This window comes from Bactrocera tryoni, unplaced genomic scaffold (genome assembly GCF_016617805.1).
Source record: "Bactrocera tryoni isolate S06 unplaced genomic scaffold, CSIRO_BtryS06_freeze2 scaffold_25, whole genome shotgun sequence".
In the NCBI taxonomy this organism is placed as follows: domain Eukaryota; kingdom Metazoa; phylum Arthropoda; class Insecta; order Diptera; family Tephritidae; genus Bactrocera; species Bactrocera tryoni.
Window position 1 is genome coordinate 21,249,712 of NW_024395977.1, and position 16,194 is coordinate 21,265,905.

The window sequence follows — 16,194 nt, forward strand, 5'->3', positions numbered from 1 at the left end:
CTATTGATCTCTCCTTTTATCGATCCTAGCGGGCTTGGTATTAGCTCCGCCTCGGATTCATTGAGGAAAGCTCCTGCCTTTGCCAACTCGTCTGCTTTTTCGTTACCGAAAAAGTTCCTGTGTCCGGGAACCCAGATCAAGTTTAGCTGGAGCTTGTCTTTTATTGAGCTTAGTGCTCTCTTGCAGCTGTGAACTATACTGGAATTTGTCATGGGTGAAGACAATGCCAGGAGGGCCGCCTGTAAATATAGTTGCTTTATGTATATTTCCGTGGTTTTCTAATAGAACCTCACAGGCTTTTTCAATGCCTAGTACTTCTGCTTGGAAGATGCTAGCCGAGTTCGGTAGACGTATAGAGAGAGATATGCCTAGATCAGCGGAGAATACCCCCGTGCCCACTCCGCAGTCCATTTTGGACCCGTCGGTATAGACTAAGGTGGTATCTTCCTCTACTATTGAACCTCTTGTCCATTCTCGTCTAGATGGTATCCTCACCTGGAAGTGTCTACTGAAATCCAGCTTTGGGAGAATGTAGTCTGATTTGTTAATAGTGAACTTGTTTAGAATTACACTATGTCCGTAGTTCAGCTGTTTCCAACCTCCCAATTCTTTTATTCTTATCGCCGCAATAGCAGCTGTTTTGTGAATGAAAATGTCCATTGGTAGTTGATGCAGGATCACATTGAGCGCATCAGTCGGACATGACCTGATTGCACCCGTAACACCCGCACATGCTGCTCTTTGTATTCCATTTAATTTTCTAATATTGTATTGTTTGTTTAGCGCTGGCCACCATACCAGAGCTCCATATGTAAGTATAGGTCTTATGACACCCGTATACATCCACATGATTATACTTGGTTTAAGGCCCCAATTCTTGTTGACGATTTTCTTACAAGTATAGTAGGCCATGTATGCTTTGTTTATTCTTTTTTCTATATTTATTTTCCAGGACAGTTTGGTGTCAATCTCCACCCCAAGTATTTAGCTGTGGGGATAGAGTGAGTGTTGTTGCGTTTAGTACCGGAAGTTGAAACTGAGGTATTTTGGTTCTGCTAGTGAATAGCATCAGTTCTGTTTTGTTCGGGTTAACTCCTAGACCATTGTTTTTAGCCCATAGGTTTAACCTACGAAGTGCTCTTTCCATAATCTCGCTGACTGTTGAAGAAAACATGCCTGAAACCAACAACACTATATACGCTACTGCTTTCACTCCTTCACCGTTTAGTTGGAGTAGTATTTCGTTCAGCGCGGCAACCCAAAGAATCGGAGAGAGGACCCCCCCTTGAGGCGTTCCTCTACTCACATAGCTTGTTTGTGTTGCAGCGCCGTTTGAAGCCATAATCTTCCTATTCTCAAGCATCGATAGTATCCATCTGCACACAGTGTCGTCTATGCCACCATGTGCCAGAGAATTAATTATCGCATTTACTTTATGTTGTTGAAGGCGCCCTCTATGTCTAGAAATGCAGCCATGGTGTATTGTTTGTGGTGTAGTGATTTTTCGATTACACTTATCACCTCGTGAAGGGCGGTTTCGGTTGATCGGCCCTTCATGTACGCATGTTGGGACTTCGATAACTTCTCCGCCATTATTGCTCTTCACGTGTAGATCTATTAGCCTTTCTAGTACCTTCAGCATACAGGAGGTAAGGCTTATAGGTCTAAAATCCTTGGCATTCTCGTGTGTTCTTCTGCCTGGTTTTGGAAGGAACACAACTTTAATCCTTTTCCAACTTCTTGGGATGTAAGATAGTTGAATGCTAGCCTTGTATATATTTTCAAGCCTTAGAACCATTGGTTCTACTAGTTTTTGCAGCATTATGGGCATAATCCCGTCAGGACCTGCCGCTTTAAATGGTGCAAAACTGTTTATGGCATATTTGATTTTACTTTTGTCTACTATTTGGCTTCGATAGTCAGCTGCATTCAGCGGTGGTTCTGGTTGAACCCTCGTTGAAGGTTTTTGCTGGCTCCCGGGGAAGTGCGTTGTGATTAGTACCTCCAGGGATTCTTTTGCCGAGGAGGTCCAATAACTTCCCTCAGCCCTAATGTAGGCAGTGTTAATATGATCTTTGGATAGCATTTTACTCAGCCTAGCGGCTTCTCTGCAACTTTCTATCGATGTGCAGAAAGATTGCCATGAGTCCTTTTTAGCTTTCCTGACTGCTTTTTTGTATTCTTTTCATAATGTCTTTATATGGCTGCCAGAGTTTGGTTCTAAAACTCTCATTGAAAGTTTTCCTTAGTTGTGTTCTCAAACTCTTAAGTTCACTGTTCCACCAAGGAAGAGACTTTCTCTTTTTCAAAACTGTTAGCGGAGTAGATTTATTAAAAGTTGTGGTTAAAATTTTTTCCAACTTCTCTACTTCTGAATCTAATTCCTCAGGATTTTGATACTCTTGTTGCCTCCTTTTCAAGGCATTTGTTGTTATACTGGTAAATTTTCCCCATGCCGTTTTTCTAGGGTTCCGGTATGTGAGAGGCGCACTGTACTTCGCGGATGCTGAAGAGTATCCAAGAGTGATCCGACATGAAAGGCTCATCGGATACCCTCCAGTTATCCACAACGAGACTGTCTGTGTCTGTTGATACCGTGAGGTCAAGCACTTCCTCCCACCCCGGAAACCTATCCGAGCTTGGGAAAGTAAATGTTGGCTTATCGCCCTTGTTGCAAATACTTAGATTACTATTCAAAATATACTGCAAGAGTGACTCACCTCTGGTGTTTATATTGGAGCTACCCCATACGGTGTGCCTTGCGTTTGCATCACACCCTAATAGGACATCATCCCTCCTGTTCTCCTCTACTAGTCTGGCGAGCGGGGCCGGTGGTAAGTCTTCGTCATGGGCCAAGTAGGCAGAGACCAAGAAGAAGGGCTTTTCCTTCTGTTCCCCCTTTACCACTGTGATATCTGCTGTGCTGTAATTAGGACAAAGAAATGCATTTATACTTTTATTGATAAGGATGCATGCCCTAGGTTTACCTCTGTTCCGTGTGTAAAACAGGTTATAGTTGCTGCTGTTTAGCCCTTTAATGGAATCATCATTGACCCAGGGCTCCTGTACTAGGCTGATGTCGATGCCCCTCTCGTTCACGAGGGTTGTCAGATTCGCTGTAGCACTCTTCGAGTGCTGCAGGTTTATCTGTACACATCTAAGGTTGTTATTGGGCATCTCGGGTTTCTTCGATGCCCACATTCCTTAGTAACTGGCTGGCGTCGTCGACCTCTTCCGTGTCGTCTTCGTCAGCCGCTTTGTCGCCTTGGAAGATTTTTAGTCTGGCCTTGCGGATTCCGAAGCTGATTTTGTAGTCAGTCTTCTTCAGAGCCTCAATGGACTCATCACAAATGGCCACTAGTATTGGCTTACTTGCTTTATTAGGTTTTTCCTCCTTGATTAGCTGCCACTCATCTATACCTGGTATAGATTTGTTCTGCAGCTTAATGTACCTCAGGAGTTTTTCGCCTGGCTCCTCTAGAGGGGGTAACCAAATGCGAGCACGAGGTCTCTTTGGAATGTCCCTGGCGGGTATAAGCCTCAATTGGAGGCCTACGAAGGCGTTGCTAATTATAGCAACACTACCCGTCAGGAAATCTAGCGAGGCCTGGTCGCGCATTTGATGACCCTGTAGCCCCTGAGGGTCTCAGAGGAGTCAAACTCCGGGTGGGGACCCGCAGGATTGTCGAGTACATAGCTTAGCACCATACTCGACAATCTGACGTCGATCTCCACCCATCTCTCCTGTATTGTGCCCGGAGAGGAGGAATTTCCATCTATAATGGCCACCTGCAGGCTATCCTGGCTACATCGCAGAAATGCCTTGCCGTTGTTGTGCTGCTGTGTTCTCCTTCACTCCGCCTCGGTTTTTGGGCTGAGTTCCGGGTACCTTTGTGATGGAGCGATTTCTCTTTTGAGAAGTGCTCTCTAGTTTGTTCTCTACTTGAGGTTGTGATTGCTTCCTTTTCAGGTAGCCTTCATATTCCTCTACGATGGATTTGAGGCGCTTTGTTTCAGCCTCATCAACTGGGGTACCGGCTGCCTGGTCTTTGGCTATCTTCCTAGTATGAAGACCGCCCTCTGGTACCGGTTTTTCCTCAGCTGATTTTGGGATTTCTTGCGCTTCTTTTTGTTCTCACTTTTAGCCGCCAGTGCACTTTGGTTGGTGCTCATGGCAGCCTTGGAGGTGGACGCTTCGTCCCTTACCTCTGTGGTTTTCACTGCTGTATCTACCGGTATACTTTGTTTGGTATGTTCGGTAGTACTCTTACTCGTCTCCTGGCTGGAGGCAAGTAGTTCGCCCTCATCGGATTCCGTTATAGGATTCCGATAACTCATGCCCTTAGTCGTTGCTGTTGTCGTCAATTTGGTTGTTGTAGTTGGTGTTGTTGTTTTTGTATTGTTTGCGTTCATGTTTGGTCCCACGAGTAGTCCGGAAAGGGTAGTCACTCGTCCGCAGAGCCGGTATGCGAGAGAAGGCTTTTATACCTCCGACCTCGCCCGGGCATCGGAGGGACCGTTCGCGATCAGCTATTTATTACCCCCGCTGACCATTCAGCCCTCGGCACGGGTACCTCGACACCTTGGCTTAGGGTGGTGTTGGTTCGGGTGTCTCATACTTCCACAATAGGAGATGAGCGTAAAACCTAGGGTTTATTCATCAATATCACTATTGTGGGAATTATGAAGTGTCCCTCTTAGTTCGTAAGATTAGAGTGCGTTTCCTTTGGGATGCACACTTTACTCTTACTTAAGCCCCTTCGCCACGACAAGGCGACCAACTTCAAAGGAGTCAACAAGTCATATTTTAAGATACTTTTTCTGACATAATCAATGTTCCTTCAGGCGTTCCTCAAGGTGGCCATCTTGGTCCAATTCTGTTCTTATTATTTATTAACGACATATCATCTGTTGTTAAGTTTTCAAAAGTTTTATTATATGCTGACGATGTAAAACTTTTTAAAACATATACTTCAAACAGTGAAAGATGTCATGACTTAAACAACCTAGTTTCTTGGTGTGATAGAAATGACATGCCATTGAACCTTAAAAAATGTAAAACGATGTGCTTTTCACGTAGAGCTGTAGACTCTACCTCATACGCAATACAAAACTTTAGGTTGGAGCAAGGATGCAGTTTTGTTGATCGGGGAGTAACTATGGACCCCAAACTCAATTTTAATCTTCACGTAACTTCCACGGTTTTTAAAGCTAAAGGCGCTCTTAGTTTTGTTAAACGTTGGTCTAAAGAATTTAGAGATCCGCTTACCACAAAAATTCTTTTTACATCTCTGGTGAGGCCTATATTGGAGTATGCTTCTGTGGTTTGGAACCCTAGTTACCAAGTCCATTCGGATAAGTTAGAGTCCGTTCAAAAACAATTTTTACTTTTTGCCTTAAATCATTTGCATTGGGATTCCAGTTTAAATCTTCCCCCTTACATTAACCGTTTAAAACTTATAAATCTCCCGACACTCGCTAGTCGTAGGGAGATGCTTGGTATAATATTTCTTGTAAAACTCATGAATGGGTCAGTCTGTCATCTCTCCTATCTGATATTAAGTTTAACGTTCCAGCTCGCCCTACCAGGCAGTTTAGACCCTTACTTTTAAAATTTTCTGGAACAAATTTTGAGTTAAACGAACCATTCCGCCGTATATGTCATGATTTCAATTTTCATTCCAGCACATTTGATCTAACAGACTCACTCTTTACCATTAAAAAAATTATTTTATCTACTCTTAACAAGTAACATTTAAAACTAATAAAATTACTTTAATCTAATTCTTAATTTCGGCTGTTGAAATTTTTGTTTCTGTAGCTGAGCAGCTTAAGATCGCAACGCTTAAAACTCTCTTGCCTTTTATGACTCGGCTAATTCCGCTCGTTCGCGGATTGCGCCCCTCGCGTCGGTTGGGCGGGAGGAGGGTAATCGTTGGGTATTATTATTAATGCTTCATTCTAAAATACATCACGATGACAATGTGAGTTAAATTTTGGATGCTTGTCTGCGGTTTAAGTGATGCCCTGAGTATAAATTTTGGTATCTCCATGGAACTTAGTACTCTGAGGAGGTTGGTGTTGCAAATGGACCAAATTTCGACCAGATTAACGCGGTGTAGAGTACCTCTGGGTAACCAGTTTTCGGAAAGTGGGCATAATCCCGACATAAATAGATTTTATCAAAATAACTTAAATTAACTTAATTCATCATACGATGTTATAATTGCTAGAATCAGATACTAATCACCCTCACCCCTTATATATAAGTTAATGTGAAAACTGCTGAAAGTGCATTCACTCGGTAAAATCAAAAATCAAAGGCACAAAAATGTACAGTGTAGATAGATGGGAATGACTTCATTTGAATTAATATAACAACTGAACAAATAGTATATATACTACTATAAGCAAAAAAAATATTCTTCAAAATCTAAGTCTGTTTCCGGCCCGTAAGCGTATATACAAGACTCATCGCCAATAATAATACGTTTTAAGATATTCTGGTAGTAGAAAGCATTGTTTCACAGACGTTAACTCGACGCTGTTTTTCGAAAAACATTTATATTTAATGATTTTTCGAAATGGTTTTCACTGATCTTTCCGAAATTCCAACGATGTCCATAAGATCTCTGACTGTTAATCTTCGATTCTCAAGTACCAATTCCTTGTCTGCTGGCTGAATTCGCTGAAATATGTCAATGTCCTCGTATAACTCGTACAGCTCGTCGTTACACCGATCAATCATCAAAGGACCATAAATCTTTCGCAGAACCTTTCTCTGGAAAACTCGTAACGTAAGACACTTGCTCACGACAAAAAATTATCACTGAAGGTCCTTACCAACATTTTGAACGTTTAGACACCAGAAAATTTATTCTGCACTCATCGTAAAAATCGACGAATGCACTATACTTCAGAAAGGCAAGTGTATACTAAACACTAATTATTATTTTGATGTGACAATTGGCACAGATGCCTGTGACAGTCACACCAATCTAAAAACAAATATTTCGAGCGAATTTTAAAGTAAAAAGGCTTACTATTTCTTTCTCACAGTAGTATATACATACATATATATCCTTTAGTTTTTAAATTTTTGCATACATTTATTCATATAATTCATTTAAATTCAATAGGATGTATGTCGGTGTTGTGTATTTTACTCCAAGAGAATGTCGCGGCATGTGGAATCTCAAACAACGGAGAATGATTTATTTATTGTTTCAGCCGAATGGTGTTTTGCAATCAATAACATCGACTATATTAGACAAAGTTTACCTACATTCATTACGGTTTGTATATTTTTTTTTATAATTTCTTCAATTAAAATTTGTACATAAATTCATTTAATTTCTATAATATTACTTTATTGTAGGAGCTAGAAACAGATGGTCTTATAAAAAAAATTAGTGATTTCCGTACCAACCTCGACGCAGATCGCTGTGCCTCCACGATAAATAGTTTAATTGAAAATGCATTGGATACTCAAAAAAATCAAATTTTAGAACTCATTGATATTGTTGGCAGGAAAATGGCTCCTTCGATTAAACGATTTCTAGCTGAAGGTGCTGAAGTTTTACACGAAAATTCCAATTCCATGGAAAAGCTTATGATGTATATGGAATCATCTTTAAAAACATTATATAATACTTTAAATGAAGTTAACTTTGCTCGGATTTTAGATGCTATTTGGACCGAACTTTCCGTTGTGATGTACGATCTTATACAATCAAATTTAGATGTGAGTAGGACAAAATACTCAAAATATTTATTTTTTATATTTAAGTGACTTTCCCTTGTTTTGAAAACTTTACTTGTTTTTGCCCGAATACTAATATATTGTATTTATAACACCTGAATTTAATCAGTTCTTTATCCCTGACTGATTTTAGAAAAACTTGCGGTTATTATACCCTAAAAGTCGCTAAACACAAGTCACAGGTCTTATAAAAAAGCTCTCCTCTTACATATTTGAGATTGGCTGACTTCGAAAACGTCGGTTGCTATTTATATGAATAAGGCATAATGTTCTTTAATGCATCGGAAATATTTCTGACATTTAAAACGCATAAACCGGCAGTCGATGTGCAGTGACAGAGAAAGGCGCGCATCACAAATAAAGTTGATGCTTTTTGACATTTTCTTTTATTACGTGGGCGGAGTCAGTTTGATAAGCTTCTTATTAATTTATACTAAATTTGCATTCAATTCAGAAAATAAGGAAAAAAGGACAAATGATGGCAATATACATATATATATATACTTTTCATACATAAATTTGACCGATATTCGTGCTTTTATTCTCGATAAAAAGGGAGGAACTATTTATTTTTAATTTATATCTTTACACGCTCGTAAATTTTTTGCGAAATTAAACTGTGCAGTGAAAGTGTTCTACAGTATAACGTTAAATTATACAACGTATAGTTTTCAATGTTGTTTTACTTGCATACCGTTAATGTATAAATACTGTAGGCATTTTGTACCCATACTTTACTCTAGTTGGTTTTACTACATGAGCAGCCTTTGGTCCAGCAATTTTAGTTAATTTGTTCTTGGCAGTTGGCCGACCGAAATTTCCAAAATCATTATAAGTAGTATATGGTAGCTGGGGTAATGCGATGATCGAGTTTTACCTATTTCCTACATTAGATACTATCAAGATCAACTTCTTCCAATTGTGGCCATAAAAAGTTGGTTATCATCGATCTATACCACTCTCCATTAACAGAAACGGTTTCAAAAGAAGAACGGACCGATGAATACACCAGACCAAAGACCGCACCAAATTGTCAATTTAGGTTGTTCATGAAGAGTTTGTGGATTTTTGTTTATTTACCGCACCACTCAGATAAAAGTGAGCCTTATCAGAGAAGAGAGATGTTTTTAAAAATCGTTACCATTTTCAAGTTGTTCCAAGGCAAAATCAGTTTCTAAGCGAGAAAAATTTTAGAAATAAATTCATAAACAACACAAATAGCGCTCATAAGTCAAAACTTTCTGAGTATATACTATACAACATAATATATAAATATATATATTACATATTTGATAAAGTTGTTAGTTGCCAAATTGAAACATTAAGGTTGACAAATCCCGAAATACGAGGCCATGTAGGCGTCATTGAACCAGAGTTCGCAAATACTCATCACTGAGGAGTAAAATTTTTATCTTCCTCCTCAGTACAACACAATTGAGGAGCAATAAATTTTGATTTCCTCAATTGTGAGTTCAAAGGAAAGAGTGCTCTTCTAGAATATTTCTCTTTAATACTTCTCTTATCTTTTCGCTCTAATATTTTCCGCATACGTACGTGCTCCTCAAAATAATACTCCTCACAAGAGCGCTAAGTTTCTTTTTCTCATCTCAGGTTTCAGCACTCAGTATTTTGTATCGCTGATAAAGTCAGTTATGCAGCAGAGAGTGCACTTGAGCAATTTCTTATTCTCTTAGAGAGTATGTATATTTATAAATTTATGTTAAAGTTTAATTGTTGTTGGTGTAAATATTAACAGTTTTGGGTACATGCATGATTAACCGTTAATTTAAGTTGTATTGTAAGTAGGTAATTAATCAGGAAGACGATGCAAAAATACTGTTCTCTAAGTGAATTTCTCTATACAATGATTGTTTTTTTTTGTCATCGGTTTTTCCATACTCGGCATTTTTTCAGTTGTCATTTTGGATTAAGACGCATTGCAGTTTTGTTAGCTTAAAATTTTATAAGTTAAAAATGGGCAGCTTTAGCCAAATTAGCCGAAGTAGTTCTATCTGTTCCATGTAGTCAGACTTCAGTGGAACGTGCCTTTAGTGCTCTTTCGTTAATTTTAACTAAGCATCGTTCCAGGCTCAACGCACAAAATATCAATAATTTGCTTTTGATAAGGTTAAATAAAGAACTTTTTAATAATATGAATTTTTCTTAAGGTAATTTTTCATCAAAAAATTATCAACTTTATTTATTGAATTATTTGTGTTCTTTTTATTGAAATATATACATGTTTTGTTTGTTTTAATAAATAAGTACTTACTTAGCACGTTGTATGTACAAATACGGAAAATAACTAAATAAAAATTTGAGTGTCTATTCTTTATTTGTAAACTAGCTGACCCCGCAACCGTTGTCCTGCGTGAAATTATGTTTTGAAATGAAAAAAAGTTCGAAATTATGTTGTGTCGAAGATGAATTATTTTCGATTTTTTACATTTCTTTTAATATAGCGTAGCTTAATAAACATAATTTTTTGATTTCTGTTCTGGTGCGTAAATATACAGAGAAGATGGGTTTCCAACTCGTCAACACGCCACATATGTATGTATATCTGGCCGTGTGAAAAACATAGCATTTCCCGATTTCCTTGTGTCCTGTTGATTGTCAACGCAAAGGCAATTTTCCCTGGAAATTGAATACGTTCGAAGGCTGTCCCTTGTATTCGATAACTGCGTCATAATCAGTCGGGTTCCATTACTCAGTTTCGGCTCATGAAGATTGTGAAACATAATAATGACAGATCAACTTTGAGACGCAAATGATCCTGGGGCATACCAAGCCTCTCCAAAGAATTTGGAAAGTCCACTGGATAACTTACGGTTTCGTCTTCCTTGTCAAGACGATCGATCGATTTATATGAGCGCAAACATCCCGGAATTTGACTTTGAATCTTCCAGTTTAAGTCATTAACATCGGTATTTTTGGCAGCTAAAATTGCGCGTGCACTCAAGCAAGCATTTATGATAATTTGGCGAATGTTCGGACAAACATTCGTGATGAGTTCATCTTCCGTTGAAGTGAATTGACAAAAGAGAGGTGAAATTGATATCAAACCACTGGAAGTTTCAACCGAAATTTGCCCATTTCCAATTCTTAGCGAATACAATGTAAAATGTCATCGGCAATGTCATTTTTTCGTATCCCATAATTAACGCGAATTTGAAGGCTGATATGTCAAAATGATCTTCGCGAAAAGTATGCGAACTTCAGTGGCATGCGAAGGAACTCTTGCATTGTCCTTCGTCTCTTTCCAGTGATTATCATGTTCCAGCAAATGCAACTGCTGGGATGCTTCTCAAAAAGTTGCACACACTGTACCATTCACAATACGCAATGACTTAAATGAAGTTGAACCGCGTGACTCACAACGGTCGGAAAACTTTCATGAATAGCAAAAGAAAATATCCTACAAAGCGCTTTATTGCGGTTCACATATCGACCCATTTGATACTGCTGATCTCATATCGTTCAAGGCCAATAACCGCTATGTTGCTTTCTTTGGTGACGTACTTGCAAACGTATTTGATCGATTTCACCAATCTGCAATATTCAACATTGACATGAGTTTTGAATGTGAATTAGACAGAAGTGGTGAATATGGTACGATCCATGTGTTGTCAACTTCGATGTGTTGTTAACGTCGATATTCACGCCTCTAAATGCTAAATGTTCTGCCATTGTCGTCTGGTGACCGACGCCGATATAGTGAATATCCATCATTTCCCATTTCCGTTTCCGAAAGAAAAGCACATGAGTAGTATTTCGTGCATTTATTGTCAGACATACAAATCAAAGTGGGATTGTAAGGTTCGCTAGGTCCATGAACCATATTGGTTTTCACCACTTCGTATAATTCTGGATGTATCTCTGAATCAGGAATTTTCGCTGAAACGATTTCATCAATTTGATCTGATGTAATCACCATCCGCATCCAAAGAAGAATGTGTGCGTGCGGCAAACCTCTTTTTTGTTACTCAAGAGAATACATTCAGCATCTAACAGCACCATATATACCATAGGTTGCTTCAAGATAAAGACCATCAAACATCGCAGCTATTGTTTAAAAAGTCGTGCTGTGATATCGTTACGATCGCTAGCTGATTGACCGCGATCCATAATTCCGCTCGTATGTCATCGCATTTTGGGAGTACTCCTTGCCTTTCCTTGGGCTGTCATACGTTGATGGCAAAAAGAACGCCGACCAATATTAGCGCGACCTCTTCGTGGCTTCGTAACAAATTTCAATCTGTAATTGATCACTTCGTCTGAAACACACATAAAGTTTTCACTGAATAATTTTCAATAATTTTTCCTTTGCATGGAAAATGTTACTTTTTTTAATTGTCCAATTTTCCGACTTCTCCTCATGAAAAGTATAAGGTATTTTGTTTCTAAACCTTTCCCGATCCACAACAAACAACCTTTAAAAATTTCATCAAGGTTGGTTCAACCGTTCTCTTAGTGTTACTAACAAACAAACATTCATTTTTATATAACGTTTATATGGGGAAAAGGAAAGATCTGTTTTTAGGGGGTTTCCGGAAATTATTCGAATTTTTATCGCCGTAAAAACCATCTTTGAACTTCAACGAACATTTAAGAAAAAGAATTGGCCAAATTGGTCCAGGCGTTATTGAGTTATGCGCGTACATTCAGTTTGACGATTCATTTTTATTCATATAGATACCTCTTATATGCTCCGCTTGAGAAGAGAATATGATTCCTGTCTTCCGTGTAAGGTTGGAGTCAGTTGAAAACTTTTAACGCGTTTTCTGGCAAATCGATTTTTTTGACTTATGCCGGTCTTGCAGCAAATGAGCGATATGTATATGCTTTTGCTTTTTTTTCTTTAAATAAGAGACAATACTAATGAAAAGTAAATAAGATGAGTTTTATTTTTCGCATCACTTGAACACTCAGAGCGATAAAAATAAAGATGATGCGTTAGGCAAATAGTTATCTTTTAAAAATGCTCGCTCATGCTAATATATGAGTGAGCCAAATACGTGAGGAGTTTTTTGTGATGAGAATGTTAGTTAAGCTTGCGCTCCTGAGTATTTGAAATGATGTTCTCTTGCGGAAAATTACTCATCAGAGCAAGAGCGTATTTTGATGGTTTTACGAACTCTGCATTGAACCACAGTTGGCGTCCTACGAAGTGGTAGTGTGCGTAACTGAATATAAATAATACACAGCTCAAAACGTATACCGATGATCAGTGTCAATTTCCGGTAAAAACATTTTTCGCTTTAATTTTTAACAAGTCCCAAGGCCAAACCTTCTAATTCAACCTACGAAAAGAATGCTTTACTCATGGTTGGGATATTGCCACCACGAAATAAAATAACATCTAATATCGTTTACAGCGAAGCTCTGACTCAATAATTTTAATGGCTTTTGTTGTCCGCAAAAGCTTTGTACAACTTTTTATAAACATTAGAAATAAAAATAAACTAATCAAATATTAAGAAAACTTAATAATTCCAAAAAAAATAATAATAATAATAAATAAGTAAAAAAAGGCGTAAAAAGTTGTGAGTTAAAATAGGTTACATAAAATAATTATTTAAAACGCATGTGAAGCCTGGTTTAAAAATCGAATTCAATTACTAAAATTTTCCATTTATACACATTTTTGAGATTTAATAACGAAGTGTTTTATAAAGTAACTAGAGGATCCGTCCACGCTTTGTTGTGACTGACACATAGTAATACTTTTACTACCATCTTTATGATTTCTATTAGCTAGATTATAACTATTAGTTAATGAGATATAGCATTTTTTTGAAGCAACTTGTGTTAGATTACAAAAAAATGTATCATAAATAAATTTCGTGTGTTAATAAAGCATTGCTTTTTGGGGGGGAAATACTGTTGAATTTATGCTCTGCACCAGGGAAACCAACCGCTGAAAAGAAGTTTGCTAAGTTGGAAAAAACGAAATGAGCACCTAAAGACGAGAAAGCTATGCTAAGTGGGTGCCTCACAAGTTCATAATCTAACAAAAACACCGAAATGCTAATTCTGAGAAGTATTTGAATGCTCTTTAATTGTATAAAAACGAATTTTTGCGTCGGTGTGTGACATGGCTTCATCATTTTACTCTGGAGTCCAATCGAGAATCATTCTAGCGGATTGCAAGTGATGAACCGGTTCTCAAGCGTGAAAAGACGAAAAAGTAGGCCGGCATTCATCGATCTATTACTGAGCCAATTATAATCCATTACACTGCTTATTGGGTTGCAGTTCTATTCTACTATTCCCAACATTTAGCAATTGTATTATTTTTAAGGAAGAATCAGAATCACTTCATCGTTTCCGTTTAAATATTCCTCGTTAGAGATGCGCTATTTATAGGCACGCTACCCCGGCCGCACTGTGCCTTATATTCCTTCCTCTTCTTCCTCTTTAATCAATCTATGTATTAAAAAAATCGCATCAAAATCCGATTGCGTAGTTTTAAAGATTTAATCATACAAAGGGACATAGGGACAGAACTTTTGTTTTATACTATGTATTGATGAATATTCGCAAAAATAATCAGCGAAGCGCATTTAGTGAGATTAACTTGCTCTTTGTTAAATTTTCCAATTCGTGAAATGGCACAACAACAATGCAAATGCAAGCAAATTATGATATGCACCAAAACCCATGTATTTTTCCCCTTTGCACATAGCGAAATAATTGCAACTTTCTGCCAGCTGTCCATATTTTATATTCACCTATTCATTTCGCTCATATTTCTGTTTCTGCAATAGGGTGTTCTCGTGGTTTGCATTTTTATACTCACCTAACGGTTGCTTGGACGGGACAAAAACTGAGTCGAATAGACGCCGTCGCCGAGTCCTGTCATTCACCCCGGTAGATGAACGTCTAGCCACAATCCGCATCAAAGTGATGTTCTTCAACATATCACCCATGCCCTGACGGAAGAGAAAAACGATGTGACCAATGACGCCTTCTATGAGCGCTTGAAGCGCACCCATGAGAGTTGGCCTCGCCACGAAGTCAAAATCGTGCTTGGCGACATTAACATCAGGGTGGGCAAGGCAGGCATCTTTGGCACAACTGTCGATAAATTCTGCCTACACGAGGAAACATCCACAAATGGGAAACACAGAAATAGAGATATGCTGAAATGCGTGAGTATGAAGAGCTTGCCAATCTGGCCGACAGGGGTAATGCTCGACCGGAGAATGGTCTTGTAGAACCCCCAGGGGTGATCCGATGCTCAGAGCGTAAAATTATATAGAGATCACTTCTCCAGCCTGCTGAATGGAAATGAAAATATAGCGCCAAGAGAAGGCAAACCCGATTCCCCAATTGATGACGATGGAGCAGACGTTCCATTGCCCGACCATGAAGAAGTTCGAATAGCAAATACCCGTCTGGAGAACAACAAAGTGGCGGGGCCGATGAATTGCCGTCCGAGTTATTCAAACACGGTGGCGAAGAACTGATCAGGAGCTTGGATCACCTTTTTTATAGAATATAGTCGGACGAAAGCATGCCCAACGATTGGAATTTAAGTACGCTCTGCCCAATCCAGAAAAAGGGAGACCCCACAATCGGCGCCAACTACCATGGGATAAGCCTCCTCAACATCACGTTAAAGGTTCTATCGAGCGTATTGTGAGAAAGATTAAAGCCCACCGTCAACGCACTGATTGGACCTTATCGGTGTGGCTTTAGGCCTGGCAAATCAACAACTGACCAGATATTCACCATGCGAATATTTTTGGAAAATACTCGTGAAAAGAAAATCGACACGCACCACCTCTTTGTCGATTTCCAAGCTGCTTTAAACAGCACGAAAAAGAGCTGCTTTTATGCCACGATGTCTGAATTTGGTATCACCGCAAAACTAATACGGCTGTATAAACTGACGATGAGTAACTCTAAAAGCTCCGTCAGGATCTGGCAGGACCTCTTTGAGCCATTTAATACCAAACGAGGTTTCAGATAAGGCGACTTTTCGTGTGACTTTTCAACCTTCTTCTGGAGAAAATAATTCGAGCTGCAGAACTAAACATAGAAGGTACCATCTTCTGTAAGAATGTACAGTTGCTGCGCCAAGCTGCTTTAAACAACACGAAAAAGAGCTGCTTTTATGCCACGATGTCTGAATTTGGTATCACCGCAAAACTAATACGGCTGTATAAACTGACGATGAGTAACACTAAAAGCTCCGTCAGGATCTGGCAGGACCTCTTTGAGCCATTCAATACCAAACGAGGTTTCAGATAAGGCGACTTTTCGTGTGACTTTTCAACCTTCTTCTGGAGAAAATAATTCGAGCTGCAGAACTAAACATAGAAGGTACCATCTTCTGTAAGAATGTACAGTTGCTGCGTCGTTAGTTCTGCTTTCTACGGAATGGATAAAGAAACAAAACGTATGGGGACTAGTGGTGACCGAGA

The 16,194-nt window shown here is 38.9% G+C and overlaps 1 protein-coding gene across 2 annotated transcripts in view; it reads left to right on the forward strand.

Moving 5' to 3' along the window:
* The window catches only part of LOC120780516 (protein unc-13 homolog 4B-like), a 257,200-nt gene that overhangs the window by 62,307 nt on the left and 178,699 nt on the right, over positions 1 to 16,194 (forward strand). The window contains exons 8-9 of one of the 2 annotated variants that reach the window (XM_040112786.1): positions 7,140 to 7,295; positions 7,379 to 7,744. The exons of the other annotated variant lie outside the window; for it this stretch is intronic. Of the exons in view, the coding sequence (XP_039968720.1) occupies positions 7,140 to 7,295; positions 7,379 to 7,744 (522 nt within the window). The remainder of the gene's footprint in view (positions 1 to 7,139; positions 7,296 to 7,378; positions 7,745 to 16,194) is intronic. 2 annotated transcript variants of the gene reach the window in all.